At 38.8% G+C, this 21,182-nt stretch overlaps 1 protein-coding gene across 3 annotated transcripts in view; it reads left to right on the forward strand.

Annotated features, from left to right (window-relative positions):
- The window catches only part of lrig1 (leucine-rich repeats and immunoglobulin-like domains 1), a 124,153-nt gene that overhangs the window by 70,338 nt on the left and 32,633 nt on the right, over positions 1 to 21,182 (forward strand). For 2 of the 3 annotated variants that reach the window (XM_069937111.1, XM_069937112.1), the window contains 5 exons: positions 1,034 to 1,171; positions 3,043 to 3,186; positions 5,365 to 5,508; positions 7,002 to 7,145; positions 9,982 to 10,125. In XM_069937111.1, the coding sequence (XP_069793212.1) occupies positions 1,034 to 1,171; positions 3,043 to 3,186; positions 5,365 to 5,508; positions 7,002 to 7,145; positions 9,982 to 10,125 (714 nt within the window). Of the gene's footprint in view, positions 1 to 1,033; positions 1,172 to 3,042; positions 3,187 to 4,748; positions 4,803 to 5,364; positions 5,509 to 7,001; positions 7,146 to 9,981; positions 10,126 to 21,182 lie in introns of those variants that run through there. The other variant, XM_069937113.1, reaches the window with a different exon arrangement.

Consider the following 21,182-nt stretch of genomic DNA (forward strand, 5'->3'; position numbering starts at 1 on the left):
CTCAAATTCAAGGCATTCGCTGGGTCTTTATTCCCTGGAGCATAAGAGACTGAGGGATGATGACCTGAAAGTAAAACACTCATTGGGGGGGGTACATGGGGGGGTACATGGATGAAGTGAATGCACAGAGTACTTTTCCCAGCATAAATGATTCTCAAACAAAAATGTTAGTTTTGAGGTGAGAGGGGAGAGATTTGACAGGAGCTTGAAGGGCAACCTTTTTGGAGGATACTCCACATGTGGAATGAACTGCCAGAGGAAGGTCTGGAAGCAGGTATAATTATGACCTACCAAGGAAATCTAGGTATGGATAGGAGGAATTTGGAAGGATATGGATTAAATGTAGGCAAATGGTGTGAGCCGAGACTTGGTTGGCATGGATGTGTGGGTCTGAAGGACATGTTCTGTACTATATGGTGCTATTATAATGAATCACATTTGGCATTACTCGTGGTAACTCAGACAGCTATTTCTAGAAATGATAGATTTTCCCTTTGGTCTTTTGAGTGATAAAATTTGTTTCTCTTTTAAGAGCACAGCTAAAAATAGAAGGTATAGGTCATAATTTCTTTTAATCCTCCTTATCGTTGTACATGAGTGTGCTGATGTTCCCATGGTAAAATCTTGTTTAGGATGAGAAGAGCCTGTGTATAACTATTGCTAATGTTAATTGATGTGTTACCAACCAGTTACCACATAGAAACATAGAAACATAGAAGGTAGGAGCAGGAGTAGGTCATTCGACCCTTCGAGCCTGCTCCGCCATTCAACGAGATCATGGCTGATCTTAAAGTTCAGTACCCCGTCCCCGCCTTCTCTCCGTAACCTTTAATACCACGTAGGCTTAACTGAAAAGGTCTTGGTCCAGTGGCAAAAAGATGCAGGAGAACTGGAAACCAGGATCTGCTGCATGGACACATACATAAATCTTTTTTTGTCTTTTATTTTCCTTCCTTCCTGCCCCCAACCCCCCACTCAACCATCCAAGATATTGACTGAATTGTTTCATGTGTTGTTTTTCTTCTTTTAATAGGCATCACAACAAGATTCGCAGCATCGAGGCAAATCAGTTGAAGCCTTATGAGTCACTGGAAACATTGGATTTAACATATAATGAAATCACTGAAATTCGAAGTAATTCCTTTCCACAGCAACTCAAAATTAAAGACCTGTGAGTAATGGGACAGAATCAGGGGATGGGAGGGCAACTTCTGTTTCTTTGTTTGAAAAAAAATCAACAGTGTAGTTTTAATTCTTTGCTGCTTTGTGTAATGTGGTTTTCTTTCTCACCTTGCTTTATGCAAAATTCCAAGGACATACTTGATTCTGAAAAGTGGAATTGCCATCTGTTCTGCCTCAGTGAAAACTGCAGCTTTGGGCAGTTTGCAGCTCAACTTTTGTTTTAAAAGCACTGCACAGTTTTGTGTTGCAGAAGAGTATTGTACTTACGTGTGGTCAAGAAAAATTTGATTGGATGATTTCCTCATTTCATTTTCGGCATGCCCACTTATTGCCATTGGCACATTGTTCATCCAGTACTTTTTAAATATGCTGAAGGATGTAATAATTAGTTGATCAGTTTGGTCAATGTTAAAATATAAATAAGAAGTTGGGCCCTGGAGACAATTCACCCGTGCTTCAAAAAGTGCCTCATGAGTCTTGCATCCATTCGAGAAAACATTGAGGCCACTCTTTAGTATTTCATCTCTAAGTTGCTATTCCCAACAATAGAGCGTGGCCCCATTATAATGCTATCATTGGGGCCCATAAAACGTCATCACGTGAAAAGCAGGGTCGTGCTAAATCGGGGTTCAAGAAAATCAGCGTTCAAACTGGTTGCCCTAATATCCTAAAACACCCCTATTTTTGCCCCATTTGACCCATTATTTTTTGCACTTTTACCTTCCAGCAGGTAAATTACCTTTGAATTAAAGAATTCCGTGAATAAATTGTTGTTGTTACAGTAGAAATTAAAACCAATTAATTTTTAGTAAAGCTTTTAAATAAACATAACAGCAAATAAAAACATTCAAGCATATTATCAATCATCATTTTCAGTTTATTTCTTAAATTGATCGAATGATCCTTGTTTGAATGTAGCTGGCGATGGCACTGTCGGCTGAACACATCTCCTGACATTAACACTTGAGAAATCCCGTGACAACATTTAAATTGGTCTAGCCATCCATTGCTAGCTTTGAACTGAGATTTCTCTGTTGATCTACTTGTCAAACTTCTTGTCTTGAACTTTGAGAATAGGATCAGAAGGCCATCTGAGCAAGCTTGAACGAACCAAGGAAGTCATCAAGGCTAACGTCTTTGGCTGACTTCAGGCATTTGGCTTTTAGTCCTGCTTCTTTTTCAACTTTGTAAAGCGATGCGCGTAACTTTTCTTCAGATTTCCAGCCACAAAGTGTTGATTCCAGTATCCCGAGGTCTCGTGCAACTTGAGTTTGACTTTTAGTCATGATCGTGTCAAGTGCATGAAGCCCATCTTTCACAGAAAAAGATGTTCTTTTTATAGCAATATGTTCCATTTTGATGTAACTCACCAAAAAACTTTTCAGTTCCGAAAAGAGCAAAAAAAAGTCCAATGACTCGTGTTATATCTGAATTTGCGTTAAATAGGGGTTCATAAAATTGGGTGCTTGCCTACATTTTGTTCATACCTTGACGAAGGGCTCATCCCCAAAATGTTGGTTATGCATCTTTCGCTATATCAAGTACACTGTTAGAACCTGCTAAGTTTCTCCAGCATTGTACTTTTACTGCAGTTGAAAACTTTCTGGTTTGTTGAATTTAAACAAAAAACTTCCAGAAATAATACTGGTAATATAAAAATGGTTTTTAAAATGACTATCTTGCTTCAAGTCCAGTTTTGATTTGCCTATAAATCTTTGATTATATTTGACTTTCTTTTTCCAGAATAATCAACAGAAAAATAAGAATTTTTTTTTCTACTGAAAGCATTATTTCTAATGTCCTATTTCTGGTGCACCTGGTGAAACTCTTATTGTAACTTATCAATTTATATTCTTCTAGATATCTGGGCAATAACCGAATAAGCATCGTGGAACCTGGCACATTTGATAATTTGTCAAGCACCTTACAAGTTCTTCGGCTTAGCAAAAATCGAATTTCACATCTGCCTGTCAAGCTCTTCAAGTTGCCACATTTGGTGCAACTGTGAGTGGAAGTTGAGATCCTTTTTATCAGTCATTTTTTTCCTTTCAGTATGGAAAAGAGTTTAGTTCTTTTCCAGTGTATAATATGCCAGTATAATTTGCCAAACGTGCAGTATGGAACTTGTCCAAAGGGGTCCAAAAATTGTGATTAGCAGCAAAGCAATGGGGCATGTTGGTGGGAAACCTCCCTTTTTCAAGGCTCACAGCTGTTTAAGGGAATTCTTACTGATCAGTTGTAAAGTCAAATGAATCACGAACGGCAACCAGAATTTGTGGGTTAAAGTATTTGCTCACTATTTGTTCCTCTGTTGTGTGCAAGAAAGTTGTCAATTTATTGATGCTTTCAGCAAAATAAGCATAATCAAAGTTAAATTTTATTCAATCCTTATTTGGCAAAATGTTTTACTGGTGTGATTCAAAAAGGTAGAAACTGAATTCCACTCTTTAAGATAATCAATTTTGGTGGTTACTGAATTTTGTTCTTTTAAAATGTGGATTATTTAATTTGTTGTATCAAAATGGTATAAGGTGCATACCTTTTCAAATAAAAAAAAATAAAGTTAATTAACTCCAGAGAGTTAAATATTTAATCTCAACTTTCATAGTAAATGCATTGATTTACTAAATAACTTGCATAATTTATTGGCATGATACCAGTCACAATCTTCTCAACTCCCCTTATTTTGGTTTGATATGATTTATTTCTGCATCTAATGTTTACACTCAATTACAAGTAATTTCACAAGAGAAAGGTCAGATTACTCCAGTATGTGGCAAACCTAAGAGCAATTGAGAGTGCCATTTCAGTACTTTATTTTCTTAAGAAAACAATCAAATAGCGCAATGTGTTTATTTTAAAAAAAATATTTCCTAATGTGAATGCAAACAGTAGAGGTATGTTTTCTAAATTATTTTGATAGCTGTGTTGCCTTACCAATATCAGTGAGAGTACAAATGCATTGCAGATGTAAATATGAATTTTTGACTTCTGCGATTTTTTTTTTTTTTTAAACCTATCATTCCAGTCTATCACATCATGAAAACATTTGTGTCAGGTCTTATTGATCAGTTTACTTGCAGTTTAAAACATAATTCTGGGTATCATTTCAATATTTTTTAAATAGAATAACACTGGTAGGAGGAAGGGAGAGGTTGTGGAGGGTTGTTACCCTGATTGGAGGCCAATGACCATTAGTATGATGCAAGAATTGATGCAAGGTCCACTATTGTTTGTCATCTATATTAATGACTTGGATGAAATGTTGTTAGCATGTTCAATAAGTCTATGAGTGATACCAAATTTAGTGGTATCGTAAATAGTGAAGAAGGTTATTAGAGATTAAAAGAGGATCTGGATATCAACAAAGAACAGCAGGTGGAATTTAACTCTGACAAGAGCAAGTGTTTCATTTTGTAAGTTAAACAAGGGCAGGACAGTAAATGGTCAGGAATGTTGTAGAATGAAAAGACTTGGGGATGCAGTACATAGTTCCATTAAAAGTAGCAATGCATTTGGGCAGGATGGTAAAGGAGGCATTTGACATGTTTATTTTTATCCATCAGGAATTGAGCAGAGATGAAAGGAAGTCCTGTTACAATTATAGAAGAAAGACATTGGTGAGACTACATTTGGAGTATTGTGTACTGTTCTGGTATCTCAAGGAAGATATCATTAAGGTAGAAAAGGTGTAGATAAGATTTGTGAGAATGCTACTGGGACTGCCAGGCTTGAATTATGAGGGAATGGAAAAGCCTCTACGTGAAGTACACAAAATTAAGGGGGTTCTCTTAGAGTTTTATAAAATCATGAGGGGTATAGCCTTTTTCCTTGGGTAGGTGAATCTAAAATGAAAGAACACAGATTAAAGGTGAGAGGGGAGGCTTAAATGGAGATTTAGAGGCATCCTCTTCACACAGAGGGAGGTGGGTGTATGGAATCAGGTACCAGAGGAAGAAGTAAGGGCAATTGCAGCTTTAAAATACATTTAAGAATGTGAACAGAAAAGGTTTAGACATGGGCAAGTTGGTGAAATGCCTTTTTCTTTGGTGAAGGACTCTGACTGAATATTATAATAAATTACACAGGTAAAGGATAAAGAATATTTGTTTTTTTTAAAAATCTGCAGTCTTGAAATTAAATTCTATGGAGACAATTAATTTTTTATGTATTCTGTTTTAGTGAACTGAACCGAAACAGAATACGTCTCATTGATGGGCTAACATTTCATGGATTAGACAGTCTGGAAGTTCTTAAACTGCAGCGGAATAACATCAGCAAACTGATGGATGGAGCCTTTTGGGGTCTTGCCAAGATGCAAATTCTGTGAGTCATTCTAAGGAATGAGACCATGATTAATAAGATTGGATCACATAGACTAGAGCAGTTCAAGAAAGCAGTTCATTGCCTCCACCACCTCCGGGACAATTAGGGGTGGCTGTAAATGTCAGCAACCTCCAGAACTGAAAAATAATTAAAAATGCAAGGCCATATGGGAATACAGCTATATTGTAAGATTCTACACTGTCGTTACTCCATTCACTTTTTTTCCCCTGCTTCATTTTATTTTATTTGTTCAAGGAAATTGTCTGAGATTATATTTAATTGGCCATCCCCTAGTTGCACTTGACGATGAAAAGGTGAGCTGCCGCTTTTAACAACTATGGTTATTGAGGTGTGGGTATATCTGTTAGGAAGTTCCAGGAATTTGACCCAATGACTGAAGAAATGTCAGAATGATGTGTGGTTTGGAGGGTAACTTCTTGGTGGTAGTAAAAACAATGCTGGAGAAACTCAGCCGATAAAGATATATAACCAAAGTTTTGGGCTTGAGCCCTTAATCAAGATATGTTGAAATGTAGACAGGCTCCTGAATAAAATGGTGGGGGGGGGAGGGGCAGGGGAGGAGCTAGGCCCACAGGCAAGGAACAGTAATGAGTGGATAAGGGAGGGAGGGCACAATAGAAAACAGGAGGAGGGGAGATAGTTTTGTGAATGGATTGGGGAGCTGGAGGAAAGTAGACTGAGGGATTGGGAAGAGAGGGAGAACGGGGAATGGCCTGACAGAAACTGGAAAAGTCAATGTAACGCTCTCTGGTTGGAGAGTGTTCCCAGGATTTTGCTGCCCATTTCCTTCTGGCTTTTGGTCATAGGTTTGGAAGGTGCTGTCTCAGAAGTCTTGATGAGTTGGTGCAGTGCATCCTGCAGATAGTACTGACTCTTGTGTCCGTGGTATGAATGAATTATTGTGGATGGGGTACCTATCAAATGGGTTGCTACATCCTGTATGGTGTCGATCTTCTTGAATCTGCATATGAATAAATGTATTAAGAAAATTATCAAAGCTTGGTACTCAGTCTAAGATGTGGTCTTTTGTTCTTACGAATAAATTAATTTTAATCTTCTGTCCATGCACTTGTGTCAAAACAAATCTGATAGATACTCTGAATACCCCAAGTTTGCTTTATTCTTAAGATTGAATGCTTCAATGTCACAAACTATGGTATGAAAAATCACAGATTATCTAGTATGTTTCTTGGTTGATACAGGATAGAATGGAAGCAGTTTGAAGTTTGTAACTATATCCCAGTTGTATTCCAGATTAGCAGTGTGCTTTTTGTTACATCCTCAGTGAGGCTTACTTTCATTTCCCAAATACGCACTATTTACAATCTTCAGTCATAAGTGTGAAAATGAAATGCATTTGACCTTTTGAATTTCCTTCAAGACCAATAGTAAAAATATTTTCTGAATGTGTATAGTGTGGAGGCAACAGTACTTGGCAGAAGTTAACTTAACAAAAATGTTATAATTTCTAGGCATTTGGATAACAATATGTTAAATGAAGTGACAAGCGGCTGGCTTTATGGATTATCCTTCCTGCAGCAGCTTTTCTTGAGCTATAACAACATCTCTCGAATAAACCCTGATGCCTGGGGATTCTGCCAGAAGCTAGTGGATCTGTAAGTAGCATGAGGTATCTGTTTTCAAACTTCCGCAATTGTTGTCTAGGCTTTCAATATTGGCCCACATTCCATCATATAATTGAATTCCTCTGTTAAAAATATTTCTAATCATAATTTTATTAAATATACCTCGCATTTTTTTAAAAACTTTTGGGATGAGAGCTATAAATTCAAACAAACTGCAGTATCTATTTATTCATCCGACAATTTTAAATTATGTTGTTATTGTTAACAATTGTTATTATAGGATTCACTGCATTCAATTTGTTCTCTAATTTAACTAAGATATAACTGAAGTTATTTGGAGAAAATGTGAAGGATCATTTTGGAATTTTAAACTTTCTGGGATTTGAGAACTGAAATCATTGAAATTGCAATTGACCATGGATATTTGTTGTTGTGCAGTTAGCAACTTTGAAGCCTCCTGTCCCTTGTTTATTTAATTCCACAACTAAGATATTTTCTGCTTTTTAATATGGGATGTATCTGATAATAGATATGAGAAAACAATAGTACTGTTTTGTTCTTTTACCCAAATAAGAAGGAGGGCTGTTAAACCAAAAAAAAAGGAATATATCAGTGATTTAAATTTATTCAAAGTAATTTTGAAGAACAGGGATGTGTATTTGTGCAAAGATATATTGCAAATAAAAAGATTATAAATGTTTAATATTTCAACTGAAAAATACTTTGTATTTATATTACATAAAATAGAATAATTGAATTTTCATATTAACAGTTTTAATTATAGACAGTTAATCCAGTTGCATTGCACAATGGTGGTTGCTAGGAAGGAAATTCTGATTTACTGTAAGAATGTTTACATTCATTATTACAGTTTTGTGACTGTTAGTTCATTTACTACTCAAGATCATCTTTAGATGAGTTGTTTAGGTTTATCATCAGTATAGCTACAGATGTGATTAATGATTTACTGAACAAATTTTGAATATTAGATTGAAAAATGTTGGAATCTGGTAACTGGAATATTAAAATAACCTTTGTTTTTGTCTATATGCGTTTGCTTAGTGAAAAGGAGGTATTTACTATTTAAAGGGACTCAAAAATTCTTTTTGTGTATCCAGAACCCAAAATACTTTTGTACACCTTGACTGGGTTAATAATATGAATTAGGTTCATTTTTTGTAGTGTTGGTTGTTTTGGCTGAGATGATAAAACTTATAAAATTATTCTCAACTATTTTAAAACGTCATCAATTTTACAAAATGCAACAAAGCTCATTAAAACATTTGCATCCTTCCTATTTAAACATTTACAGCACAGGAACAGGCCCTTTTTAACCTGTGATGACCATGACAAACATGATGCCAAATTAAAATGGATCTCTCATACCTGTACATGGTCCATATCCCTGCATTCCCTGCATATTCACATGCCTATTTGGAAGTGACTTAAACACCATTTTTGTATTTGCTTCTGCCTTGGCTACTACCTGTACCTACCAATTCTCTCCCTCTCTTTCTCCCTCTCTTTCTCTCCCGCTCCGTGCTGTTTTTGTCTATATGCATTTGCTTAGTTAAAAGGAGGTATTTACTATTTAAAGGTACTCAAAAATTCTTTTTGTGTATCCAGAATCTCTTTAAAATTACTTTTCCCTTCACCTAAAATTCATGTCACATAGTACTTGATATTTTTACACTAATTGTGACTGTTTACCCTATTTATGCCTCATTGTTTTTTTTTAAAAATGAGACATACAGCATGGTAACAAGCCCTTCCAGCCCACAAGCCTGTGGCCCCCATATACACCAATTAATTGATAATGGGAGGAAACCAGAGCACTTGGAGCAAACACACACATTCACAGGAAGAACATACAGACTCCTTACATACAGTTCCAGATTCGAACCCAGGTCACTGGCACTATAACAGGGATGTACTAACTGTTACAATATCCGTGCTGCCCAAATTTGCCCTCAAGCTCTGCTCCAGAGTAAACTTCCAAAGTTTGTCCAAATTCACCTTTATGGCACGTACCTGCTAATCATAGCCTCTAATTCCTTACTGTAAATTTGTTGACCAGAGTTGTATACAGCATTCCAAATCTGGCCAAACCAAACCATAGCAGCAACATGACTTCCATCTTGTATGCTATGTTCTGCTAATGAAGGCAAGCATGTCACATATGCCTCCTTTTCCACCCTACCTTTTTCAGGGAGCAATGCACTTTGAACCCCAGATTTCTTTGGACATATTTGCTGTTAAGGGTCACTTCTGCTCAGATTAAACTCCATTTACCATTTCTCTGCTCATATCTAAATGTTCAATATTTCTACTGTATTCATTGATTGCCTTTCTGTCCACAACTCCTCCAATCTTTGTGTCTTCTGCAAGCTGACTGACCCACTCAACAATTTTTTTTATCCAAGTCATTTAGATCTCAAATATATCTCAAACGAGGTCCCAAACCATTGCTGCTGAGCATCACTGGTCATAGATCTCTAACTAGAATAAAACTCAATCCTTTTTTTTGTGGGCAAGTCAATTCTGAAACAATAAGATGTTCTTAAAAACATGATAATAAAATATGTTTTGGAACATCCTTTCATCTGTTTCAATTCACTTCAGAAAAATCAGGCTGTCGTGTCATGGTAACCTAGTTTGAAAATCTAATGAGGTTTTCTTATTTGATATGTAAGGCTGGTGGGGGTGGGGTGGGGGGGGGGGGGGGGAGGATGATGGGGGAATTCTGTTAATCTTCTATTATTTGAGGAATTTTTGCTGTTGAACACAGCAGTGTCCTCGGCAAGGCTGGGTTAGGGTCAGTGACTTTTCCCTCCATTTCTAAATCTCTAATTTTCACCTTTCTCAGCAACCTATCACATAACAACCTGATGAGATTGGATGAGGGAAGCTTAGTGGGGCTGAATGGACTACAGTTTCTCCGCTTAAACCACAACTCAATAAATCATATTGCGGATGGAACTTTTAAAGGATTAAGAAGTCTTCAAGTATTGTAAGTATAAAAATCACCTGTTCAGTGAGGCATAAACGAGATTGATTTCCATGTGAATATCCTGATTTGCAGGATATTTGACAATTGTTATATGTGTAGGACTGTGTTTTGGGGTTTAGCTTGTAAATTAAGGAATTGGATCTTGCTAAGAAAGACACTGCTCACAATGATTGCTGAAATGCTCCAAATTTGCATACTTATTTGTGTCTAGATGCAATAATTCTGCTTGCTGATATCACCCTTGGGCTGAGCAGTGTGGCTCTGAGCTGTGCCTGGACCTTGGCACAGCAGAATTGGGCAATGTGAATGTGCAGGAGCAGAGGTTTGGTGTGAGGGGGAAAAATGGTAATATTCTGAAATAAGCAGTTTTTAATTGATGTCTTGGCCAATCATCTCCTTGGATAGTCCCTTGTGATGGATGTTAACCAGTTCTGTGTGTTCTGAAATGTTCTTATCTCATGATAAGACAGGAAGTGTTTGATGTAGTCTAGTGGGTAGTTGAGAGCAGTGTGTTGCTTCTTCTGCTAACAATAGAAGTTAAAGTTCTCATTGCTATCCCAGGGGCTCCTTCATTTTGATTAGTCAGGGACAAGGATTCCACACTGTGGTTTAGCCACTGTATTGTTTGTCTTGTGTGAGCTGGCCCGCTCCCTGAACCTGTGACTCCTATAAAGGATGTTACGCCCAAACTCCTCCCTCAGTATCTGCCTTGGAACTGGGCCAGCAACATGCGAAATGTGTTGATGTCTTAAGGTGATTAAAGCCTATTAATCTCAACTCTCTGTCTAATGTGATTGATTGATAGCACTACAGACACATCATACTTTTTCCAAAGAAGTCTGAACCTTTTCCCTCTGTCCACCTGGTCCTCTCTTGCAGTGGGGCAATTAGACTGCTCATCAGAGCTGATAGATTCATAATTACATTCAATGCTGTAAATATTGGCCCAGTGAAGGATCTGTTGGGTGCATTGGGAGAATTTTGAGGCGATGACATTATGGCATTTATTTAGTGCCTTGAAGTTCTTGCAAAATTCCTGCCCCAGATGCATGAAGCGGGGCTGGTGGAACATCACCTCTGCTGTGGGTATGTGGCTTTAAACTAGAGCAGGTACATTGCAAAGAGTGCTGTAGAACAGCCATTCTCAATAGGGGCCATAAGGACCCCTTATGAGCAACAGCACATTTAATCCGGGCCGCAGATGGAAGTTATAAAATATTTTTAAGCTTTTTGTGTAGTCAGAGGGAAATCGTGAAGGGTCCCATCCACTGTGAGCAGAATCCTCAGGGGGCCATAGCCAAGAATGGATTGAGAATGGCTGCCGTGGAGGGTCAGCTCAGGATACTGCTACTCCCACCATGAATCATCTCCGCTCAGTGTGGGTAATACCTTTATTTTTAAAGTCTAAAAATATCAGATTTCTGGTGATTTCACTTCTCTTGTGGGACTTTGCTGTGTGCAAATTCATTTCCATTTTATCATGGTGACTTATTTTCGGTTAATGCATTCTTGGCTATAAAGCAGTTTGTAATTCAAGTTTTTGGCAAGAATGAGCAAAAGTGGAAAATAATGAATGAACCATAATTATGAGTTTATTTTGAAGATTCAACGTCAAGGTTCCAAATGTTTATGAAGTTACTCCATTCATTACTTGGTACTCCCAATGTGGCTCCTGAATTGTGCTTTATCTGAAGTCATCTTTGGGATTTTGTGAGTTGGTGGTGTAGCAGTGTTTCTTGTAATCTGACGGCAACTCTATGGACACGGTTATTTCAATACTGAAAGGATGCTGCTTCCAAAAAAAATCTCGCTTGTGATTAAGATCTTCATTAATTGTATGATTAATTTCTGCAAAGTTCAGAGTTCAGATTTATTGTCAGAGTACATGCGTGATGTCACATTCGACCCTGAGTTTCTATTTCCTGGGGGTAGGGCAGAATTTCTCCTTGTTGGTAGTGCAAAAAACTCGACTGAAGAAACCATGCCTAGACAAGAGAGAAATGCAAAGGAATGTAAACTGTGTAATACAGAAAAAGTATTCAGTATTAAATAAGGTGCAAAGTAAGAGTCCTGAAATGAGACTCTTAGTTTGTTGTTTAGGAATCTGATGGAGGAGGGGTAACAACAGTTCCCGAACCTGGTGATAAGAGTCTTGTGGCTTTTATACTGCTTGCCTGACGGTAGCAGTAGGAACAGAATATGTAAAAACAATGCTGGAGAAACTCAGCATATCTTTACGTATCAAAGATAAAGATACATTACCCTTGAGTCCTTCATCAAGCTATGAAAGAATGTAGGCAGGTGCCCGAACAAAATCGTGAGTGGGAAGTGCCAGGGGAGGAGCATAGTCTCAAAGGCAGGAGGTAATAGGTGGATGGGGGAGTGAGGGCACACCAGCAAGCAGGGGGAAGAGGGATAACTCTCTGAATGGAAAGGGATGGAGAGCTGGAGGAAAGTCCAAGGGAAAGGGGATGGAGGGAGAACGGAGAGTAGGCTAGGAAAAATCAGAGAAGTCAATGTTAATGACATCCAGTTGGAACATGCCCAGATGGAAAATTAATTGTTGCTCCTCCAATTTACGGGTGGTCTTAGTGAGACAGTACGAGGCCATAGACAGACATGTGAGCATGGGAATGGGGTGCGAAATTGAAGTGGTTGGCCGCTGGGATATCCCTGTCACTGATGTGGACAGTGGGGGTGCTCAGCGAAGTGATCTCCCAGTCTGCAACCAGTCTCTCCAATGTAGAGAAGGCCTCAGCAGGAAGACTGGATGCAGTAGATAACACCTGGGGATAAATAAGTGAAGTGTTGCTTTACTTGAAAGGACTGCTGGACCCTCAAATGGTAGTAAGGGAGGTGTGGCAGGGGGAGGTGCCAAGGGGACATTTGGTGGGAAGGGATGAGTGGACGAGGGAATCATGGATGGAGTGGGAGGCAGAGAAAGGAGGAGAGGGGAAGATGCATCTGGGGGTGGCAACTCCTTTGATTTGAAGAAAGTGGGATGAGTCAAAGGAGAAGTTATTAAGAGAGAAAACAAGTTCTGCCAAGCAGAGGAGGGTGGTCATGGAGGGTGACTGGTTAGGTCTCTTATCAAGAAAGAAACAAATGGCCTTGACTATATGTATGCAAGATGGAAATGTAAAGGGATTGGATGTCCACAGTGAAAATAAGGCAGTCAAATTCAGGGAATTGGAAGTCATTGAAGAGATGGAGACCATGCGAGGTATTGCACATGTAGGTGGGGAGGGATTGGACCAGGGGAGAATATATGGATTTGAGGTAAGACAATACTAGTTCGGTGAGGCAGGAGCATGCGGAAACAATGGGTCTACCTGGATAATTGGGTTTGTGTCTCTTGGGTAAGAAATGGAATTAGGCAGTGTGTGGATGGAAAACATTTGAGGTTGGAGGCCATGGGAAGGAGTTGACCTGAGTTGATGGAGTTGGAGATGGTGACTTGATGTAGAGTCCTCTGGAAGAGGTAAGAAGGCAGTGTCTGAGAACTGTCATCTGGCCTCGGCAAGGTAGAAACCAGTGCACCATACCACAACAGCAGCACCTTTGTGGGCTTGATCAAGGTTGGGATTGTTGCAGAGAGGGTGAAGGGTAGAGCGTTCAGAGAGGTAATAGTGGAAGAAGAGATGGGAGGTAATAAGAGAGCATGTCTTGAGTGGCACGGTTAGCGTAGTGGTTACTGCAACGCTGTTACAGTGCCAGCAATCAGCTGTCTGTAAGGAGTTTGTATGTTCTTCCCGTGTCTGCTTAGGTTTTCCCCGGGGGCTCCAGTTTCCTCCCACTGTTCAAAATGGACCAGGTTGAGTATAATTTGAGCAGTATGGGCTCATGGTCCGAAATGCCCTGTTGCTCTGCTGTATGTCTAACTTTTTTTTAAATTAAAAAATATGTCCTCAGTGGTGTGGATAGTTGATGATTGCTGCTGTTCTCTGACCCAACAGTATTCCATGTAGATTTTCTCAACGGTAGGGGGAATTTTGCCCACTAGGCTGTGACCACCACATTTTGCAGGGCTTTCTGCTCAGAGATATTGGTGCCCCCATACCTGGCTGTGATGCAGCTGGTCAGCACACTTTCCACTACACATCTGTCGAGGTTTGCCAAGGTTTATCGATGTCATACCAAACCTCTGCAAACTCCCGAGAAAGCAGAGGCACCGTTGTGCTTTCTTCACAATGACATTAGTGTTGGGTTCAGGAAAGGTCCCTTGAGATGATGACTCCAGGAATTTAAATTTGCTCACCGTTTCCACCTCTGATCCGTCAATGATCGCTGGATTGTACAATTCTGGATTTCACTTCAAGTCCACAATCAGCTCCTTGGTTTTGGTGATGTTGAGTGAGAATTGTTATTAGTACACCATTCAGCCAAGCTTTCAGTCTTCTACCTGTATGTTGACTCCTTTCCCCTTTTTATACAACCCACTATCATGGTATTGTCAGCAAATTTGTAGAGATGTTGACGTACTGAGCCACACAGTCATAAGTATAAAGTGAGTAGAGTAGGGGCTAAGTACGCAACCCTGTGGTGCTCTGGCACTAATGGAGATTCTGGAGGAGATATTCTTACTAATCCTCACTGATTCTGGTCTGGAGGTGAAGACATCCAGAATCCAATTATGCAGAAGGGTATTGGGGCCCAGGTCTTGGAGTATGCTTATCAATTTTGAGGGGATGATGTTGAATGTCAAACTGTAATTGATAAAGAGCATCTTGATGTATGCATCTTTGCTGTCGTTATGTAGAGCCAGTGAGATGGCATCTATCATCGATTTTGAATTGGAAAATGGCAATGTTTTCTGACTCGGAAAGATAATCTTTTGTTCAGAAAAGAATTTTAAAAATTGATAAAACTTGTTCATCCTAAAGTTTCTATGTTTTCGCTGTATCTGTTTTTTTTTACTCTTGCTTGTCTGTGCTTGTGAGAGGTTGATTTATTGAAGGTATCTGATTTGTAATGTGAGATTTCATTTGTCCAGAACTGGGAACTTTGTGAATAATTTGTGTTTTTTGGTAAATTTTCATTGTACTAATTCAAGAGCATCTTGACAAAATAACGTAAGGGAAGGGAAAGCTGTTCCTTTTTCAGATTACGTTCATGTAACTTTAAATGCTTGTGTAAATGACATTTCCAATTTGCTAACTTTAGTTTGAAAACACAAACTTAATTTTGATAGAGTTTCCAGATAGGCATGGGAATAGCATAAACTTTCTGATTGTACTGCATTCAACTTGTGCTTTGTCTTTGAATTCCAGCCTGATTTGGAAAATTCATTTTTGCGGAACATCAACAGACAACAAACCGAGGAGTACAATCAGGGGTGCCGAATAATAATCAGAACCAAAGTGGGTTTTTTCTTGGTAGCTACAAATGGATGTATTTTTAAGTCTTTTAGTTTTTGAACAGTTGCCAAATCTTTAGTCTTGAGTTTGCTGGGGAAAAAAAGCATTTAAATATGATCTGAGCAGCCACCGCCTTCTGTGCCAAAACTGAGTAGCATCTTGAACTAATGGCATGAAGATGTTTGACAGAGCTTTTTTTTAACTGATCTTTGCTGAAACCTAATTTTCAGCAGTTTTTGTTTGTATTTTGAATGAGCGATCAGCAAAATGCTGAAGCTTTCTGCTCAATGCAGAGAGCAAGAGACTCATAGGTCCTGCACCTGGAGAAAGAGAAACGAACATGCTTTAATTATGGTTCCATTGTTGTTGAGGATTGACGAGCTTTCAGTGAGTGTGAAACTACTGAAATGCATAGCTATTCAAATAGAGGTCAAGCCTTGAGGCCTTCACGCAGCAATGATTAACAAACCAACAGACATTCAGGCCCAGCCAGCCAGAAAGAATAGGAAATTACCAGTGAAGCTTGGAAGAGAAAGGAAATAAATATAAAAAGAACTGAAATCAAAGGTTTTGCTGGTTTGAGAAAACAATTTTTATCCTACAATACCCCTCCTTCATTCTTTAAATGGTTTTAAAAAAAACGTGCAGCGTATGTCATATTGGCATAGTTTAGTAGACAGTGGGATAAACAATTTAAAACCACATATTTAAAGAATAAAATACCCACTTGAAGGAATCAAATATAATAAAGTTTTAGCTGAAACTGGGCTACTTGTCTATGTTGGTAAAGGGGCAAATACATGGTGGATGCAGCACAACATGGAGAATTAATAATGAGAGTTTAATGTTGTACATGTGTATCAAAATTCTTATTGCTACAACCAAACAGATATATATTTTTTTTAAATCACCCCAGTATGGAAATGAATATAAATATAAACTATAGATAACATAGTTACAATTTGTGCAAGAAAAAAAAATGACATTTCAGTTGTGCAGACAGATCTTTTGTGGTCCCAGAGTTGTTTCTGGTTAGGGTATTAAAGAGAGGTTCAAGAGCCTAATTAATGTTTTGGGAAAATTAACTGTTCCTGAACTGACAGTTACTGGATTTCAGGCTTTGGCACCTTCAGAATAGGTTGTGACTAAGGTGATGGGGTTCTTTATGATGTTGGCTGTATTCTTTTTTTAATTTTTTTTTAATTCTTCACACTATGAACCATATTAACCAAAATACACACAAACATTTCCCTTTTGAATATATATAGTGTAATTTTCTCCCTGTTTTCTCCCTTCCCTCCCTCCTTCACCCCCCCCCCTCCCCACCAACTCAACGTTCAACCTATATGATACATTAAACCCATTAAACAATGTCATCACACAATGAAAATAAACAAGAAATTTGTGTCTTCTACTTTTACATACTGGGTCAGTTCATTTCGTCTTCTTCTCCTTCTGTCATTTTAGGCGGTGGAGGTCCGCGGTAGGACTTCTCTATTGTGTTACATGTATGATTCCCAAATTTGTTTGAATACTGTGATGTTATTTCTTAAATTGTATGTTATTTTTTCCAATGGAATACATTTATTCATTTCTATGTACCATTGCTGTATTCTCAGGCTATCTTCTAATTTCCAGGTTGACATATTATATTTTTTTGCTACAGCTAAGGCTATCTGTATTCTTGAGGTTAACACCTCCAATATATGTCTTCATTTGAAGAGAGGTCAGTCCCTGTGATGGATTTCACTGTGCCTGCCATCTCCTGCAAGCAATCAATCAGCATGGAAGTTTGAACCACTTTGGGTAGAAAAACAAAATTATGATTTTAAAGAATCTGCTTGTCAATCTACACAGCAATATCAAAAAGCAAATTAAAGTTCAGCAAGCATTTAATAAAACAAAGGCCTTGATTGCAAGAGCATGGGGGAGAGGATGTCTTTTTATAATTGCCAAGGGTCTTAGTGAGACCACACCTGGAGTATTGTGGATAGTTTTGGTTTTCTTCCTGAGGAAATTGTATCCTTCACATTAAGGGAGAGCAGCGGAGGTTCATCAGACTGATTTCTCTGATTGTTGTTTGGGGAAATTAGATGCATTACATTTATATTCACTAGGATTAAGAAGAATGAGAGAAAATGAAACAATCAAAATTTTTAATGAAGTGAGCAGCATTCAGGAAGGATGTTTCCCTTTCTTGAAGTCTGAAGATTTTGGGTATAGTTAGAAAAAGGGGTCATTGTATTAGGATAAAGGGAAAAACATTTGGGAATGAGCTGAAAAGTAGCCCAGTTTCAGCTAAAACTTTATTATATTTGATTCCTTCAAGCGGGTATTTTATTCTTTAAATATGTGGTTTTAAATTGTGTCTGCTCAGATGGCGAACTTGTGGATCTCTGTCCTGCAGAAAGCTGTGGAAGTTAATTTTCTGAATATATATATCTATAGATTTCCCTGTGCACAAGGCATTCAAGGGAGCGAAGAGAGTGGGAAAATACTAATTGAGACAGGATCAGTCGTATTGTACTGAGTAGTTGAGCATGCTCAAAGGGCCAAATTGCTTTCTGCAGCTACTTTTCACATTTCTGTTTCTAAATGAACTATCTTTGGGAATAGCAGCAAACGCTGCATTGCGGCAAGTTAATCGTATAATTTGGAGGATGTCCATCTCATTAATAATTGTACTCTTTGTTGCGATTGGATAGCTGTAGTTTGTACAGGTTGAAGGATAATCATGTCGGATAACCTGAATTTGTCTGTTCTAGTTCTGCTTTTAAATTGCTGTTAAATAAATGTGGGATTTATTCAATGAATAGTAAATTTAAATTGGAATAGTACAGTGTCAAAATTCATGGATCGTCCAGTTGCAAGCTATTGAAGGAATTGTCTTTTTAATTTCTAATGTGGATTACATTGGCTTATTGTCAAGAAAAAAAATGCTTCCTTCTTGCACATGTGTGCCTCTGCAGTGGGGCAGTCAAATTAAGTCACTATTAACACACATACTTTCGCTCTCCTCTATTTATCATGATGTTAAAATTTTGTTTATTTCTCTTAACACCAGACTTGAGCACTCAAATTTTGGAATCAGGCTTTTTTGGGCAGTCATTGGCAGAGAGCGACACAGCTTTGTGCTATTTAAAAAAGATCCTGAAGTAGACTGACATAAATGGGGATCGCATTCACCACAACCTCACGTGACTTCAGCAGATTCTCCCCCAGAAATATCAGAAGAAATGTTGCACAATGGTTCAAAGTGGTTCAATGTTCATCAAATTAGGACTGAATTCAGAACAGATGAAAGACTTGTGTTTTTAAAAGAAAATGATTTGAAAACGTAATGCAACTTGCATTCTTTATTACTCCAGATTGCTGGAAAAGAAAAAGTGCAGGCAATGCTGATGGGAGGGGATGGCAAAGTTCCCTAAGGGGGAGGGGAACCTTTTTAGGGTTCCAGGCAAAAAACTGCAAGCAGGAGGCAGCTTCTTTTTAAACTGGGATTATGGCCATTTTGTCCTGAAGGATATGCTGTCCCTTATGAATTTTTGTCATTGGGGGCTCTTGAGTTGTGACTAAATTGACTATCAGGTGTGAATAGAAGAAGTGTATTCACTCATGTGGATCGTGATGATGCTACTGCCCTCCAACACCAGAGTTCCCCATTGATATTCTTGAAAGTTAGGAGGGTTTGCTTGTGATGTCCTGGGTTATGTCCACTACCTTTTGGAGGGCTTTATGCTCAGATGTACCAGTGTCCCCATAGCAGACTGTGATTCAGCTGGTCAGCACACTCTCTACCACATGTCTTTAGAAATTTGCAAGGATTTCTGGTGTCATACCAAACCTCTGAAAACTCCTGAGGAAGGAAGTGTGCTGACATTGTTTTTTCATGATGCCATTGGTGGGTTGGGTTCAGGAAAGATCCTCCGCAATGGTGACTACCAAGAACTTAATTTGCTTACCTTCCCTCACTCTGATCCCCCAATGATCACTGAATCATACACTTCTGTTTTTTTTCCTTCCTGAAGTCAACTAATCAGCTCCTTGGTTTTGGTGACATTGAGTGCAAGTTTGTCGTTGGTGCACCATTTGGTCAAATTTTCAATTTCCCTCTTGTTTGCTGACTCATTACCCCTTTTATATACAACCCATCACCGTGGTATCAACAGCAAATTTATAGAGGGTGTTGTCTATTTGAGCCACAGTCATAGGTGTAAAGCGAGTAGAGCAGGGGGCTAAGAATGCAGCCTTGTGGTGCTTCAGTATTGATGGAGATTTTAGAGGAGATGTTCTTGTCAATCCTCACGGATTGTGGTCTGTAGGTGAGGAAATCCATGATCCAATTACACAATGAGCCACAGTTTTGAGGGGATGTAGGGGATGCTGAACTTTAGTCGATAAAGAGCATCCTAATATATGCATCTTTGGTGTCCAGGACTTTGTGTAGAGCCAGTGGGTTGGCATCTACCGAAGGCCTGTTGCTATGATAGGTAAATTGGAAAGGATCCATGTCTCCATTCATATAGATAGGTAAATTTGAAATCAGGAAGAGTTATTCAATGTAATATCTTCAGTGTGAGAAAGGTTGTTTTTGGTTGTAATGATTCCATCTTTTATGGTTATTTAAACAGATCCTCACTTTCCTGGTACTCTTAAGATGGCAAGAATCATAATTTTAGATCTACTTTGCAAAGGGTAGCACAATTAGCATAGCAGTTAACACAGCAGTGTCAGTGACCTGGGTTCGAGTCTGACACTGTCTGTAAGGAGTTTGTATGTTCTCTTTATGACCTACATGGGTTTCCCTTGGATGCTCCTGTTTCCTCCTTTAATCCAAGTTAATTGGGTGTAATTGGGCAGCATGGCTGGAATGGGCTTCTACTGTAAAATTTAAACTTACTACTGATAATATGGAACTAGCTGAGGAAAATCTTTGTCAAGTATCTAAACTCATTAGGTCTAGCTGATAGTGAAACCTCTCCATTTGTATTTAGACAAATACAGCATGGTAACAGACCATTTCGGCCCATGGGTCTGTGCTGTCCAATTTACATCCAATTAACCTACAAACCCAGGCACGTTTTGAATGGTGGGAGGAAACTGGAGCCCCTGAGGAAAAACCACGCAGACGTTGGGAGAACGTATAAACTCAGTGCAGGATTTGAACCCTGATCCTGTTTGCTGGTGCTATAAAGGCATTGCGCTAACCGCTACGCCAACTGCCACCCCGTTGCATTGTTCTGGTGAGCTCCATAAGGAGCTCAGTATCAGAGTACCTTCAGCAAAACCCTGGCAAGAAATAAACCTGGGAATGCCGAACCTGGTCATGTGTAATTTGGGAAATGTGAGGAGTTCATTGTAAAGCTATTGCTATTTTCCATTAAGTTCCAGCTTCAAGTCTCACAGAGCAGGTGGAGAAGTCAGGCATATTGGACAACAGTTTGCATATATTTTCAATGCATGGTGGGGCACTGAGGAGTGGGGTGGAAAAGAAGAATCTTGGAATATAGATGCGTAATTCCCCGAATGTGGTGCCACAGGTAGATAGGGTAGTAAGGAGAGCTTTTGGCACATTTGCCTTCATAAATCAAAGAAAAGAGTTGGGATGTACATGGCATTGGTGAGATCAAATTTGATGTATTGTGTGCAGTTTTGGTCACCTAACTACTGGAAGGATATCAATGAGTGAAAAAGTGCAGA

This window comes from Narcine bancroftii, chromosome 5 (assembly GCF_036971445.1).
Source record: "Narcine bancroftii isolate sNarBan1 chromosome 5, sNarBan1.hap1, whole genome shotgun sequence".
Taxonomy (NCBI): domain Eukaryota; kingdom Metazoa; phylum Chordata; class Chondrichthyes; order Torpediniformes; family Narcinidae; genus Narcine; species Narcine bancroftii.